General features: G+C 46.3%; 1 protein-coding gene across 1 annotated transcript in view; it reads right to left on the bottom strand.

Annotated features, from left to right (window-relative positions):
* ALDH8A1 (aldehyde dehydrogenase 8 family member A1) overlaps positions 1–15,796 on the bottom strand; it is a 75,252-nt gene that overhangs the window by 31,992 nt on the left and 27,464 nt on the right. Inside the window, exon 5 of the mRNA XM_077292820.1 lies at positions 2,249–2,505. Coding sequence (XP_077148935.1) covers positions 2,249–2,505 — 257 coding nt within the window. The remainder of the gene's footprint in view (positions 1–2,248; positions 2,506–15,796) is intronic.

Genomic DNA, 15,796 nt, shown 5'->3' with positions numbered 1-15,796 from the left:
CAGTGACATATGTATAAATCTAACGGATATGCAATGGTTTACTGTATGTAAACCATGTCTCATATCCTGTTGGGTTCTACAATGATTTTACAGATGCCGACAATTGAATTATCGACTATTCTGCTACCTAACTCTCTATGAAATATAAATATATGTGTGTCAATGACATATATATATATATTCCTATACTATGTGTAGACATTTATTTTATCTATTCTATTCTAACCTGTCAGTGTGATCTTACTGTACACCACACTGAATTATCGGCTCTTCGAAAGGACACCGGTGCGTATTTCTCGCAAGTCACACTGATGGTCCGTGTGGTGTGCAAGTTTCTCGCACTCATAGACTTTTATTGGCAAGTCTCGGCCGATACACGGTGCAAATCGCAGCATGCTGCGATTTCTCTCGCACATACGTATAATACGGGCGATAAAAAACTGATGATAGGAGCTGCCCCATAGATTATCATTGGTCTGAGCGATTTTTTTTCACGCATAGCACTCGTCCGTATTTCTCTCTAGTGTGACTCCGGCCTTAGAGATGCACTCCCATTGCCCTTTTTTTTCCCCTAAATCTGTGTATATGTGTATGTAGTCTTGCATGTGTGTTAACATTCCCACCTATTTTGGTCTTCTCCAGGATCGAGCACCATTCTGGTCCTCTTCTGAGTGACGTCACCACACTTCAGACTATCTGGATTACTGTAAAAGCCACTTCCATGTCACGCAGAGCGCAGAGAAGGTCAGGAATGGCGCTGGATACCAGAGGAGACGGTGGTAGGTGATTATATTAAGATACACACTATACTACACGTACATGTACAAAAACAAAAGTTAATAGGAGGGCTTCTCTTAAGAAACACTTACATGCATTTTTTTACTCCCTAAAACTGTGTAAATGTTAGTGTAGTGTCCAAGTGTAAATATACTCACTGATCGCTGACTTCTCCAGTATCCAGCACCAATCCGCTCCTCCTCTGAGTCACATCATGGTAGTTTAGACTCTCAGGGTCATACTGCGCTCTGTGTGACCCAGAATTGGCTTTTACAATGTAAGTCAATGAGGCATCTGAACAAGATTCAATTGGGTTACATAATAAAAGAGACTTCTGCCTCACACACACGCCCCGATTCATCAAAAGTGTTTTTTTTCAGAAATCTGAAGTGAATCACTTTCATAAGTTGTAAAACTTTTACGGAACTCAAGATTGAGCAAAAAGTTGGCGACTTTCTCCAGTTATATGTATTTATCTCCTCGCGGGTCTGCAGCAGCTTTAAGCCTTAAGATGGTTGTGTGAACACAACCCACCTAGGTAAGTGTAATCGTCCATTTATTTCTACATTATTACACAGATAAGACTCTATTTTCTCTTTGTCTCATCTCCAGTTTCTCTCTCTTGGATCATAACAAGTTATGGCATATCCTACCCTAGAAATCTAACTCCAGTCCCTGACTGGAGTCCCTGTCCCTGACTGGAGTAAGATTTGTCCAAGGTGCACGGAGGCACACACCACTTGTCAAATGCTCCTGATTCATTTTTGTCTCTTGAAGAATCAGGAGTATCTGACTCCACCAAACCTCATCAAGACTGACATTCATACTGGTTTAATGATTTGGGGCCATAAGTCAAGAGAGTCTGAATTGTTGTACTGTGACCCAGAAGTGGAGCAGAATGGCGAGGGGTTAGTATATTAACATACTGAAACTGAACTAACATTTACAGGGGGTTAAGGGAGTAAAAAAAAATAATGGAATGGCTTTTTTAAGATGTGCCAAGATTTTGGAGCAAAAAAAAAAAAGTCTATAAAAATAACTTTACCCGACTTTTTTAAAAACGTCTAAAAACGCACCAAATTTTTGCTCCATCGTGAAATCTTGTGATATCACCACAGCAGGGGTTCTCTTCCATGCTTTGAGGGTACTCTTGTACTCATTCAATAATGTTGGTTCTCTGCCATGTGGTGAATTATTATTATTATTATTTTATTTTTTTGTACTTTAGATTTTTAACCTGGTTGGATTCAAAAGCCTCCTTAGAAATTTTTATTGGTGAGGAAGCATATTATTTATTAAAGATCTCATATTAAACTTCTCTAGGGCTCTCAATGCACTGAACGTTTCATTGTTCAGGTAAAAATTTATATATGCATATACTTATTTATGTTCGCTTATAAATAAATATATATGTTTTATATTGACAGAGATGATGAATTTTCATTTATAACTAACTATACATGTTACTTACCTGATTGGAGAAACTTGAACTAACGGTAATAGGAACACATTCTTCTAGGTTTGCATCATCAAACACAATAGCTGGGTTCTTCCCTCCGAGTTCTAATGACAGCTTTTTGCAGAAGGGGGCGCTCTTTTCTATTATGCGCTGAGCAGTCACAGTACTACCAGTAAAGGAGATAATGGGTACATCAGGATGACAGACCAGAGCCTCCCCTGCACTTGGGCCTGTTCCAAACACTATATTAACAACTCCTGGTGGGACACCTGTAATACAAATGTACAATGCTAAATGTAATGTAATCACCAGGAAGCACAAGGAAAAACTTCCACCTGGAACAGCACTGCTCATAGCTGTATCGCTTGCCCAAGTGCTGGGGTTTGCATCATGAGAAAGTAGCAATTTTGAAATAAGTTACATATCCTGAAAGAGCTGCCCAAGCAGTATTTCAGGATACTATTACTATACTACACAAAAATCATCTGACAGATTCCCTTTAAAGAGAACCTGTCACCCCCAAAATCGAAGGTGAGCTAAGCCCACCAGCATCAGGGGCTTATCTACAGCATTCTGGAATGCTGTAGATAAGCCCCCAATGTATCCTAAAAGATGAGAAAAAGAGGTTAGATTATACTCACCCAGGGGTGGTCCGGGGCCTCCCATCTTCTTACGATGACGCCTCTTCTTGTATTCATGCTGCGGTTCCAGAGCAGGCTTACTTTGTCTGCCCTGTTGAGGGCAGAGCAAAGTACTGCAGTGCGCAGGCGCCGGGCCTCGCTGACCTTTCCCGGCGCCTGCGCACTGCAGTACTTTGCTCTGCCCTCAACAGGGCAGATAAAGTACACCTGCGCCGGAGCATGACTACAAGAAGAGGACATCATCGTAAGAAGATGAGAGGCCCCAGACCGGACCGCGACGCACATCGTACCAGGACCGCCCCTGGGTGAGTATAATCTAACCTCTTTTTCTCATCTTTCGATTGTAGTTTGTAAGCTTGCGAGCAGGGACCTCACTCTTAATGTCACTGTTTAAATTGTCTTAACTCGTACCGAATTTATTGTTTGTACATGTCCCCGCTTAATTGTAAAGTGCAATATACCGTAATTCAGCATAAAGGGATAATATAAAACATAACTTTTAATATTTCAAAGTACCATAAAAAACAAATCACCCAAGTGAACAAACACACAAATTGGGGCAAAGTCTCAACCATAAGGTATAATGGTCCTTAGAGACTGATAAGCCCCTCACAGGATTAAAAGGATCCCGACTACAAAAATGCTGACGAGATACATATTACTGAGGTATGGTATATAAAAAGACTGTGAAACTGTTTGTTTGTTACAACAATAGCAGTTACCATACACTCAGTTGCATTTAAGAACAATAGAACAGTTGTGGCATACACTGTAAGAAATGCCTGCTGATACTTGTAAGCATAATAAAGGAACGGTCTCACCAATTCCACAGGAAGGGCAACGAAACACCGGATATTCCCTTGTTAAGCAGATATCCAGAAGGCGAAGAGAAGACAGTCCCTATGTCAATCCCTATGGGGCTACCAATAGACTATCCCCAATGCTCCTGCCCTTACAAGGGCAGTCCACAACTACCCCTGTGTATAGAAATGCCCTGCACTCTCCCTATTATTTCGTCCCAACGCGTTTCATCCAAGCAAAATCTTCAGGGGACATGCTTGTGTGCGGGGAAGGAGTGCCTATATGCTAGAAAAGATGGACATAGAGTCCTGCCACCCTCTATGCTGTCCTGCAGATGTTCACACGCCCACAGAAGCAGGACGTCCTGACAACACAACAATAGGAGCCCTTAAAGGGACCACACTTCTTATTTTGCACACTATCTAGAAAACGCAGTTTGAGAAAGACCCGAGGCAGGGTCGAAATGTTACTACTCCGTTTATACTCCCTGCTGTGTGTGTGTATAAATTCTTCTGTTACTATATTCATACAGTAGGGGACATCTCACTTTCAAATTGTTTGTAGCATCTAGTGTGTTAGAGGTCTGATCCATAGGCCACCAAAATATTGTTCTGTTTCTAATATCAAACAGCAGGGGACAGCTCACTTTCAAATTGTTTGCAGCATCTAGCATGTTATAGAGGCCTGATCCAGAGGCCACCAAAAATTATTCTGTTACTAACATCATACAGTAGGGGACATCTCAATTTCAAATTATTTAGAGCATCTAGTGTGTTATAGAGGCCTGATCCAAAGGCCTCAGAAAAATTCTTCTATTACTAACGTCATACAGTAAGGGACATCTCACTTTCAAATTGTTTGCAGCATCTAGTGTGTTACGGAGGCCTTATCCAGAGGCCACCAAAAATTCTTCTGTTACTAACTTCACACACTAGACAACATCTCACTTTCAAATTGTCTGTAGAATATCTCCTTTGTCATACAGGCTTCATCCACACTCAAACAATTCTTTCTTCTGTGACTGCGATTCAGCACGCCATATTTCAACTTGTAATTTACCGCCGATGAAATTCAGCTGTTTGCAGAGCTGTTGCAGAGTTAAAAATCTAATTTTTTTGTTGTTAATACTGTGCTCCTACCACACTATCTGAGCAACATGACTAGGAAAAAGCGAGGCCTTGATGGAAGGGCAATTAGGCTTGGTGTTCAAGGTATACGTGGGGTAGGGGTAACATTTGTGTAAACACTAGTGAACCAACAATGTCACGTCCTATGCAAAGACATCTGATAACTTCTGTTACTTGATGGGATACTCCACTACTTTTCTTTGCCAGATGTACAGCGGAACGCCTTGTTGATGAGGCCCAGAAAGAGCATGTGCTCGAGTGGATGGCAACGCAGCTTCAAGTGGTCTCTCCTCCTCTTCCTCCACCTCAACTTCACACCCAGTTCAGTCCACAGAGGTTGCACCCAAATTCCCCTTGCTCCCCCACATCCCAACTCTCCAACCATACAACTTACTGTACGGAACCACATATGGGTGAGTGTGAAGTGTACCCTACAGCTTCACAGAGTCAAGAGGAGGAAATCTGCACCGATACCCAAATTGTTTTTAGCTTGAATCCAGGACAGGATGAAGTAGGGTCCGAGCAGCAACCTCACCCTCATCATCAGACGTTAACCCCTGGGGGTGGGAGGTGATCCTGTTGAAATTCAGATATCTGAGGCTCACGCGGACTGTATTGTGCTGTCAGGGCAGGAAGAAAAGGAGGGCGACTTCAAGGGCGAGAAATGTGATAACACAGAGGATGATGATGAGGAGGTGTTAGATCCCAGTTGGCGTGAACATAGAGGCACACAGCTGGGTAGTTCATCAGAGGAGGAAGATGTGGAGGTTATATTGTGCTGTACATTGCAGACATGTAATCATGCAGCCACAATGAGCAATGCATCCTCAGCCACAACTATAGCTGTGACCAGCAGCGTCCACGGGTCTGCAGCTCTCAGGAGTGGCAAGTGTTGCCTAGCCTGGGCCTTTTTTGACACTGCAATGGATGAGCCAACGCACGTAATCTGCCAACTTTGAAAAAAAACTGAGTAGAGGTAAAAAGTGTAATAATTTGACTACTACATGTAAGTGCAGCGCCCCAGAGTCCTGGTCGTTGCAGTACTGTGGCTCCGCCACTAAGGGGAGCCATGGTACGTCTGATGGCACTGAAGGAGTTCATCTAACCAGGTATCACAGACACCAATACATTTCACAGCCGGGCCTCCAGGGGGAGCTAAGGGTTCTATTCATTAGGCCACTCCTCACATACTGGTAAAACTGGGGGTCAGGCAGGAAGTTAGAGAGAAAGCTGACTGGGTTGGAACCAGGCAACACCTTGTGGCAGAGGGTGTTGTAGGGGAAGATTCGGTAGGGTCCCTGTCAGGGGTGGGATCCTGACAGAGGCCTGGCAACTTGAGAGAACGTAACGGGACCGTGCCTGCTCAGTATAGCGGCGGTACCCAAGGAAGGATTAGAAGCGAGATAGATTGTGCTGAGTGAGAAACGAGATCAAAGCAACAAGGAGAATACCAGTAGGAGTCGTGCTGTAAGACTGAGGCAACATCCTACTGAGGCGCACAACCGGCGGCCGGAACGCCGAGGAAGTATTTATAAATTCAGCTTCAAGCAATACTTCAAACCAACGGCAGGACAGTCAGTCTCAGGCGGGCTGTCTCACCTAAATCACCTATGCAGTCTTGGGGGGCAACTTGTGGAGAGGGGCGACTCTAGGGTCCCGGAAGAGCTCCGAGCCTACCCGTCAAACGGGTGCCGTCCTAACCGTAACATCAGGGAGGGACGGAGGATTAGCAGAACATCATCTAATCGAGTTGTGAGGGAACTTAAGAAACAGACACAACAGTTGTGGGGACTTTCCGTAAGCACAGCAGGGAAGGACCGCAACACATAGCGCTAGCAGGTAGGCACAGATTTCCACCTGCAAAGAGAACTCTGGAGGTGCCATTGGACCGGCTGGACTTGCGCAGCCTGGTTATCCGGAATCCGGACTGAGGACCCAGAGATCTTCAGTAAAGGTAAAAGAGACTGCACCCCTGTGTCCTTGTTATTTACTGCGACCGGCACTGCACCGCAACACCGCACTACCACCATCCACTTCTATCATTGGACTGTGCGCCCCTCGGCAGGGTCACGGACCGGGGCCTAGCCACCGTGACAACCCCAGAGCAGAGACTTAGAGGCCTGGTACCGGGTACCCCTCGGCCCTGCGGCAGTGGGGGCGCTACATATGAACCTTCACATGCGTTACTCAGTGAATCCCACTGCACTAAAATGCGGACCAGCGAACCTCAACAACCATCAATCGCCCCATCAATTGCATCTGCTGCTTCTTCCTCTGTTACCGAGCCAACTATTGAGATGCATGTCATCGACCACAGAATCTTGTTTTCTTTACCCACTCCTGTAACGCTTACTGAAAGCCTGCTGTCAGCTGTAACGGAAGTGGACACACCTGCTGTTTTTGACCGATCTCAGAGAACGAGCACACCACAACTTTCTCAATCCACCATATCATCTCTGCCTGCACCTCTCTCATGGTCCAGTACTTTGTCCGGTTCACCATACTCCACCCTCACAATTGTGGTCACGTAAAAGATTATTTCCTCCTATGCATGACAAAGCTAAGAGGTTGAACTCCACCATCTCCAATCTGTTGGTCACGGAAATGCTACCTTTACGCCTGGTAGATACAAACAGTTTCCGAAAGCTGATGGCCGTCGCAGTCCCCCAGTACCAATTGCCCAGTCTCCATTACTTTTCTAAGAAAGCTGTGCCTGTGCTACACCAGCATTTCACAGACAATATCACCTGTTCTTTGACTAAATCTATATCTGCCAGGGTGCATTTCACCACAGACACTTGGACGAGTAAGCATGGTCAAGGGCATTACATCTCGCTGACTGGGCACTAGGTGACTCTGGTGGCTGTGGAGGCAGGCGCTGCTCCACAAGTCTTGGAATCCTCAAGGCTTGCAGGACAAACCTCTACATTGAACACTTCCTCCACTGCTTCTGCCTCCTTCTCTATCTCCTCCACCTCCACCAGCGCCCTCAATCTCTGCCTTAATGTGATGCGCGTTCCAACAGTGAAGAGCAAATTCCCACCACCTCCGTACTTCCCAGCCAGGGCTCACCACAATCAGGCAGTGTTAAAATTGATATGCCTTGGAGATCATAGTCATACAGCTGAAGAGTTGTGGACAGCTCTCCAGGCTGAGTTTGATCAATGCCTGTCTCTGCTGAACCTGCAAAGGTGCAAAGGTGGTGGCTGCCCTACGGCGAGGCAAGCTCACACACGTGCCTTGCATGGCTCACGTCCTCAACCTGGTTATACAGCGTTTTCTCTACCACTATCCTGGCCTGGGTGAGCTGCTTAAGCAAGCACAGAAGCTGTGTGCTCATTTCAGCCGTTCATACCCCTCAGGTCATCGACTTGCATTTTCCATGCCAGTTAGCAGGTTTATATGCGATGTGCCAGCACGGTGAAATTCCACTCTACACATGTTGCAGTGACTGTGGCAGCAACGAGCCCTGAGGCAGTATGTCATGTTGAACAGCCTGGGCCAATGCAGCACGGACTTAACGCATATGTCAGGGAGAGACTTGGTGAGCGAGAGCTAATAACCCGGGCTCCTGCAATTTCCCTAAGACTAGTGAAATCCTGACTGACCCTCTACCTGAAGTTTACACTGATGGTGTGCATGTTCAGTCCTCGAACCTCACCCTAACTCCTGAGCTCAGCCCTAGGCTGAAACCTCCACCCACCACCCAGTGAAGAGGTAATACTTAAATACCCACAGTTAGCACAGACAAGGATAAAGGAAAATATACACCACGCCGCAGACACTCAGGAATACACTATAAATGTGCAGGGCAAAATAAACACAAATATAGGAAGGAGTAAATAAGACAAAGGAATACACACCACCAGGAACAAATCTCCAACCACCAGCTCTCCACTCCAGACCGAGATAACAACACAAGACAGAAGCTATAATCGGCGACGCCCAATGATCAGGAGAACTATTTAAAGGCCATGGAAATGGCCCAGCTTCCAATCCGAGGATCAGGTAAATTAACCCCAGAACAGCTAGACAAAATCTAGCAGACGCCAATGAGTAAATAGTGGTCAAAAGCGGAATTACCGCTGTCTGTCGGACGACCTGGTCTGAACAGCGTCCGACATGACAGTACCCCGCCTTCTACGAGGGACCCCAGGGCCCTCACGGCTTGTCCGGATGACGGCGGTGAAACAACCTGACCAGCCGGTCAGCATGAACGTCCGAGGCTGGTACCCAGGACCTCTCCTCAGGCCCATAACCACGGCAGTGATCCAAGTACTGTAAAGTGCGACGCACTACACGAGAGTCAACCACCTTGGAGACTTCAAACTCCAAATTACCATCCACCAAGACTGGAGGTGGCATAGGCGCCGCGTCCACAGAACCCACCACCTTCTTTAGAAGAGACCTGTGGAACACGTTGTGTATCTTATACACCATAGGGAGCTCTAATCGGTACGCAACTGGGTTAATGACGGCAGTGACCCCAAATGGACCAATAAACCGTGGACCCAATTTAAGGGACGGTATTTTGAGTGTTATGTTTTTTGTGGATAACCACACCCAGTCATCCACACTCAGGTCCGGACCTGGCACACGCCTACTGTCAGCCACACGTTTGTACCTAGCACCCACACTCAACAGGCGCTGTTTAACTCTCCTCCAGACTGATGACAATTGTGTTCCTAACTGGTCCTCCTCCGGAACGCCGGAAGAGCCCCTCTGACTCAAGGTACAAAATTGAGGATGTAGCCCGTAAACACAAAAAAAGGGAGACTCCTCAGATGACTCCTTGCGGTGATTATTGATGGAAAACTCAGCCAAAGGAAGAAAGGTAGACCACTCCTCCTGGTTATCAGAGACAAAGCAGCGTAAGTACTGTTCCAAATTTTGGTTCATACACTCAGTCTGACCATTTGACTGAGGATGAAACGCCGAAGAATGAGATAACTTGATTCCCAGCCGTGAGCAAAACGCTCTCCAAAATGTTGCCACAAACTGAGACCCCCTATCAGACATGATGTCAGACGGAACCCCATGAAGTCTGACCACCTCCTGCACAAATACCTGAGCCAGAGTCTTAGCGTTAGGCAATGAAGGCAAAGACACAAAGTGCGACATTTTAGAAAAACGATCAACAATCACCAAGATGACCGTGTTTCCAGCTGATGAGGGCAAATCAGTGATGAAATCCATGGAGATTTCCGTCCATGGCTTACTAGGTACCTCAAGAGGAAGTAGTGTGCCAACAGGACGGGAGCGGGGCGTCTTAGCCCTAGCGCACGTGGTACAAGCTGACACGTATGAGACCACGTCCTGTCGGATCTTGGGCCACCAGAACTGACATGACACCAACTCCAAGGTACTTCTAACCCCTGGGTGACCAGCCAGGACGGCATCATGATGCTCCGCCAAAACCTTTAGGCGGAGATGAAGCAGAACAAAAGATTTGTTGACAGGAAGCTCAGATGGTACCTCCTCCTGAGCCTCGGCAATCTCAGCCTCAACCTCGGTAGTGAGAGCCGAAACCACAACACCCTTTTGGAGGATGGGTACTGGATCCTCCCGAGGTTCTCCCCCCGGAAAACACCTGGACAGAGCATCCGCCTTAGTGTTTTTAGACCCCGGTCTGTAAGTGACCACAAAATTGAACCGCGTAAAAAACAATGCCCAGCGAGCCTGCCTGGGGGACAGACGCTTGGCTGACTCCAAATACAGCAGATTCTTATGATCGGTAATAACAGTTACCTGATGGACCGACCCCTCCAAGAAGTGTCGCCATTCCTCAAAGGCCAACTTAATTGCCAACAACTCCCTGTTGCCGATATCGTAGTTACGTTCGGCGGACGACAGTTTCTTGGAGAAATAGGCGCACGGACGTAAACCACTCAAAGATGAGCCTTGAGATAGTACCGCCCCCACACCAACCTCAGACGTATCGACTTCCACTACAAATGGTTTAGATACGTCTGGCTGCACAAGAATGGGGGCTGAAACAAAACTGTTCTTAAGAAATTCAAATGCGGGCACAGCAGCCCCAGGCCAAACAGAGAAATTGGTACCCATTTTATTTTAATCATGTCAGTTAGCGGTTTAGCAATGATGGAAAAATCCTTGATAAATTTCTTATAGTAGTTAGAAAACCCAAGGAACCGCTGAAGTGCTTTCAGGTTATCAAGACGTTCCCAATGCAGCACCGCCTGCACCTTAGCGGCGTCCATTTTAAAACCAGAAGCAGACACAATATAACCCAAGAAAGGCAACTCTTGAACAGAAAATACACATTTCTCAAGTTTAGCATACAGCTTATTCTCTCTGAGAAGCTGTAACACCTGCCTGACATGATCTAAATGAGCCTCACGGTCGCAAGAATATATGAGAATGTCATCTAGGTACACGATAACGAATTTCCCCAAAACAGGCGAGAACACATCATTGATGAAATGTTGGAACACTGCAGGTGCGTTAGTCAACCCAAACGGCATCACCAAATTTTCAAAATGACCCTCAGGGGTATTAAAAGCCGTCTTCCACTCATCACCTTGACGGACTCTTATGAGGTTGTACGCCCCCCTGAGGTCAAGCTTGGTGAACCACTTAGCACCTGCCACCTGGTTGAACAAATCTGGTATCAGAGGCATAGGGTATGGATCACGAACCGTAATCTGGTTCAACTCCCTGAAATCCAAACACGGGCGTAATCCGCCATCTTTCTTCTTCACAAAGAAGAACCCTGCTGCCACCGGCGAGGATGACGGCCTGATGTGCCCTTTGCTCAAGCTTTCCGCAATGTAATCTTTTAACGCTTGTCTCTCCGGACCAGAGATGTTAAACATCCTTGCTTTAGGTAATTTGGCCTCTTGTTTAAACCTGATAGAACAGTCATAAGGACGATGTGGCGGCAACTCTGAACAACCCTTCTCAGAGAACACATCCACAAAATCCTGAAGTGACTCCGGAACACTTGAAGTCACCGCAGCCACACATAATTCTCCTGGCAGAACTCGCTCCACCGAATTATGTCCTGAGTTTTCCAGTCAATTACCGGGTTGTGCATAGACAACCAAGGAAAACCCAAAACCACCTGAGCAGGAAGATTCCTGAGCACCTTACATGTAACCCGCTCAGAATGTAGAACTCCAATGTGGAGTTTCACCTCAGCCACAAATTCAGTAATCTCCCCCTGAGAGAGAGGAGCAGCATTGATGGTGACCACGCGGGTAGGATGAGACAGTTTTTCAATCCTAAAACCTGCTGTGCGCGCAAACCCCTCATCAATGAGATTTGTGGCTGAACCACTATCCACAAAAACAGTAATTGGCAGCTCACTGCCAGCAACAAAAACCTTAGCAGGGAGCATGCACTGAGAAACCACCATGGAGGATATACATAAGCTCAGACTGGTCTCCTCCACACCCTCTGAGCTCAGAAGTTTTCCGCCGTTGCGTTTTTCTTAGGCAGCAGAGGACAGATGTTAATAAAATGACCAGTTTTACCACAGTAAAAGCAGGATCCCTGCTTCCTGAGCTCAGGGGCTCGATGCTTGACATGTGACACCCCTGCGATTTGCATAGGCTCCGTGGGCTCACCTGCAGCAACCTCACGTGAACCTAAACCCTCTCCCATAGGCGGTGTCTCATGCTCCCCCTGACGCAAACGGCGATCAATGCGGACAACCAGACTCATAGCGGAATCCAGAGAAGTAGGAGTCTCGTACATCAGAAGGGCTTTTTTAACCCTTCCAGAAATCCCATGTATAAACTGACTCCGCAATGCTGGATCATTCCATTGGGTATCGATCGCCCAGCGGCGGAATTCAGAACAGTAATCCTCTGCTACTCGCTCCCCCTGGCGAATAGAGCGTATCTTAGATTCTGCCAGAGCCATTCTGTCAGGTTCATCGTAGATTTTCCCAAGAGAAGAAAAAAAACTCTCCACAGAGACAAATGCCGCAGAATCAGATGGCAAAGAAAACGCCCACGCTTGGGGATCCCCACTTAACAATGACAACACCAGGCCCACACGCTGAGCCTCATTACCCGAAGATATCGGGCGCATACGGAAATATAGTTTGCAAGCTTCACGAAAAGAAACAAATTTACTGCGTTCCCCAGCAAATTTTTCAGGCAATGGAAATTTAGGCTCAGTAACTCTTCCTGTCGCTCCAGCTTGCACATTGGACACTGCTAGTCCCTGTTGCTGCACTGCCCCCCTCAACTCAGTGACCTGTAGGGACAGCGCCTCCAACTGGCGGGTTATGGAAGTCATGGGATCCATGACAAAAAAAAAAAAAGAAACCCCTCTTTTTTTTTGTTGTTGTTGTTGTTGGGCTGATTATAATGTCAGGGAGAGACTTGGTGAGCGAGAGCTAATAACCCGGGCTCCTGCAATTTCCCTAAGACTAGGGAAATCCTGACTGACCCTCTACCTGAAGTTTACACTGATGGTGTGCATGTTCAGGCCTCGAACCTCACCCTAAGGCCGGGGACACACTTAACGTATAAAAAAACGGTCCGTTTTTCACGGCCGAGAATCGCACAAATGTTTCAAAAACAGTGATCCGTGTGCAGTGCGAGGATGCGATTTCCTCGCATCAAATGATCCGTGTGACATCCGTATGGCATCCGTATGCCGAGATTTTCTCGCAAGCTTGCAAAACCGACATCTAATGGATTTATGTGCTCAAATGTTCTGGAAAACATATATACAGTATATATATATAGAGATATGTCATTGAGACACATATATATATATTCTGTATTTATATTTCATTCAGCGCGATATCTGTGAAAAGTCAGTAATTCAATTGCCGGCTTTGCATTTCTCCTGCCTAAACCCGACAGGATATGAGACATGGTTTACATACAGTGCCTGTAATATTAGTTAACCCCTTCAGATGGATTACCTCGTTGGACGTGATAGGACATCAGAAGGTATGTATCTTGTGCGTTTATTATTTTGCCAAGCGAGGGTGTTGCTGATGGATTGAGAAAGCAATAAATTATTAAAACAACCGCTGTGTTTATTTCATTAAAATACTTTTAAATCATGTGTGTGTGTGTTTTTTAACCCTTTCATACAATTGGATTAATAATGGATAGGTGTCATAATTGACGCCTCTCCATTATTAACCTGGCTTAATGTCACCTTACAATAGCAAGGTGGCATTAACCCTTCATTACCCCATATCCCACCGCTACAGGGAGTGGGAAGAGAGTGGCCAAGTGCCAGAATAGGCGCATCTTCCAGATGTGCCTTTTCTGGGGTGGCTGGGGGCAGATGTTTGTAGCCAGGGGGGGCCAATAACCATGGACCCTCTCTAGGCTATTAATATCTGCCCTCAGTCACTGGCTTTACCACTCTGGCGGAGAAAATTGCGCGGGAGCCCACGCCAATTTTTTCCACCATTTAACCCTTTATTTGAGCAGCTACAGCGCTGAAATTTTGCACATACACACTACTAACATTAGTAGTGTGGAATATGCAAAAAAAGGGGGATATGAGATGGTTTACTGTATGTAAACCATGTCTCATATCCTGTTGGGTTTGTGAAGGAGAAATGCAAAGCCGGCAATTGAATTACCGGCTTTTCTATAGAACACCACTGCGTATTTCTCGCAATGCACACGCATGGTCCGTGTGTAATCCGATTTTTTCTCGCACCCATAGACTTGCATTGGCGAGTTTCGTCCGAGATACGCTGACAATCGCAGCCTGATGCGAGTTCCCTCGGATCCGAAATACGGTGGAGAAAATATCGGATGATGGGAGCTGCACCATAGATTAACATTGGGCCGAGTGCTATGCGATTTTTTATCGCATAGCACTCGTCCGTATTACGGTCTAGTGTGACCCCGGCCTAACTCCTGAGCTCAGCCCTAGGCTGAAACCTCCACCCACCACCCAGTGAAGAGGTAATACTTAAATACCCACAGTTAGCACAGACAAGGATAAAGGAAAATATACACCACGCCGCAGACACTCAGGAATACACTATAAATGTGCAGGGCAAAATAAACACAAATATAGGAAGGAGTAAATAAGATGAAGGAATATACACCACCAGGAACGAATCTCCAACCACCAGCTCTCCACTCCAGACCGAGATAACAACGCAAGACAGAAGCTATAATCGTCGACGCCCAATGATCAGAACTATTTAAAGGCCATGGAAATGGCCCAGCTTCCAATCCGAGGATCAGGTAAATTAACCCCGGAACAGCTAGACAAAATCTAGCAGACGCCAATGAGTAAATAGTGGTCAAAAGCGGAATTACCGCTGTCTGTCGGACGACCTGGTCTGAACAGCGTCCGACATGACAGCATATCCAGTTTACAGAGAGGGCACAGATCAAGGAACACTGCACCCTTCTGCATCGTTTCTGACTTCTAAGATGGTTAGCGCTGATGACGCTGTCATCAGCATCACTATTGCGGTCATCTATATGCTGGAGCAGACTTTAAATAGCCTGAGCTGGAGGTCCCAGAAGAAGAGAAGGAAGCAGAGAAGAATGCAGAAGGGATAACATTGTCTCTAAGTTCCAGACTGTCGTCACACAGGCTGGTGCCAAGGGAGGGTGGATGACTGCAATCGAGGGGGGCTGGTGATAACAGACAAACTGTTAGTGAAGGTGCATGATCCAAGGAACAAATTGAGGAGGAAGAGGTGATGGACGAGCAACTGTCAGGAGATGAAGAGAATAATCCTCCCCTCTCTGTTGTTCGTGGTTTGCGAGAGGGGATGGAGGAAACAAACATCAGTGTTACACAGCATGGGTTTGGACCTCATGGTAGAGCCCGACATATGAGTGCCTTCTTGCTGCACAATCTATGATTAGAAATAGTGCTGACTACTGGGTTGCCACTCTGTTAGATCCACATTATAAAACAAAATTTTGCCAGGTGCTTTCCGCCCTGGAAAGGGACCCGCGAATGCTGGAGTATCGAAACACTTTTTTACACAACCTTAAGAGAGCTTTTCCCCAAGACAC

Source organism: Ranitomeya variabilis, chromosome 2 (assembly GCF_051348905.1).
Source record: "Ranitomeya variabilis isolate aRanVar5 chromosome 2, aRanVar5.hap1, whole genome shotgun sequence".
Lineage (NCBI taxonomy): Eukaryota > Metazoa > Chordata > Amphibia > Anura > Dendrobatidae > Ranitomeya > Ranitomeya variabilis.
Note: the sequence above shows the minus strand (reverse complement) of the source record. Positions and strands in the feature narration are given on the sequence as shown.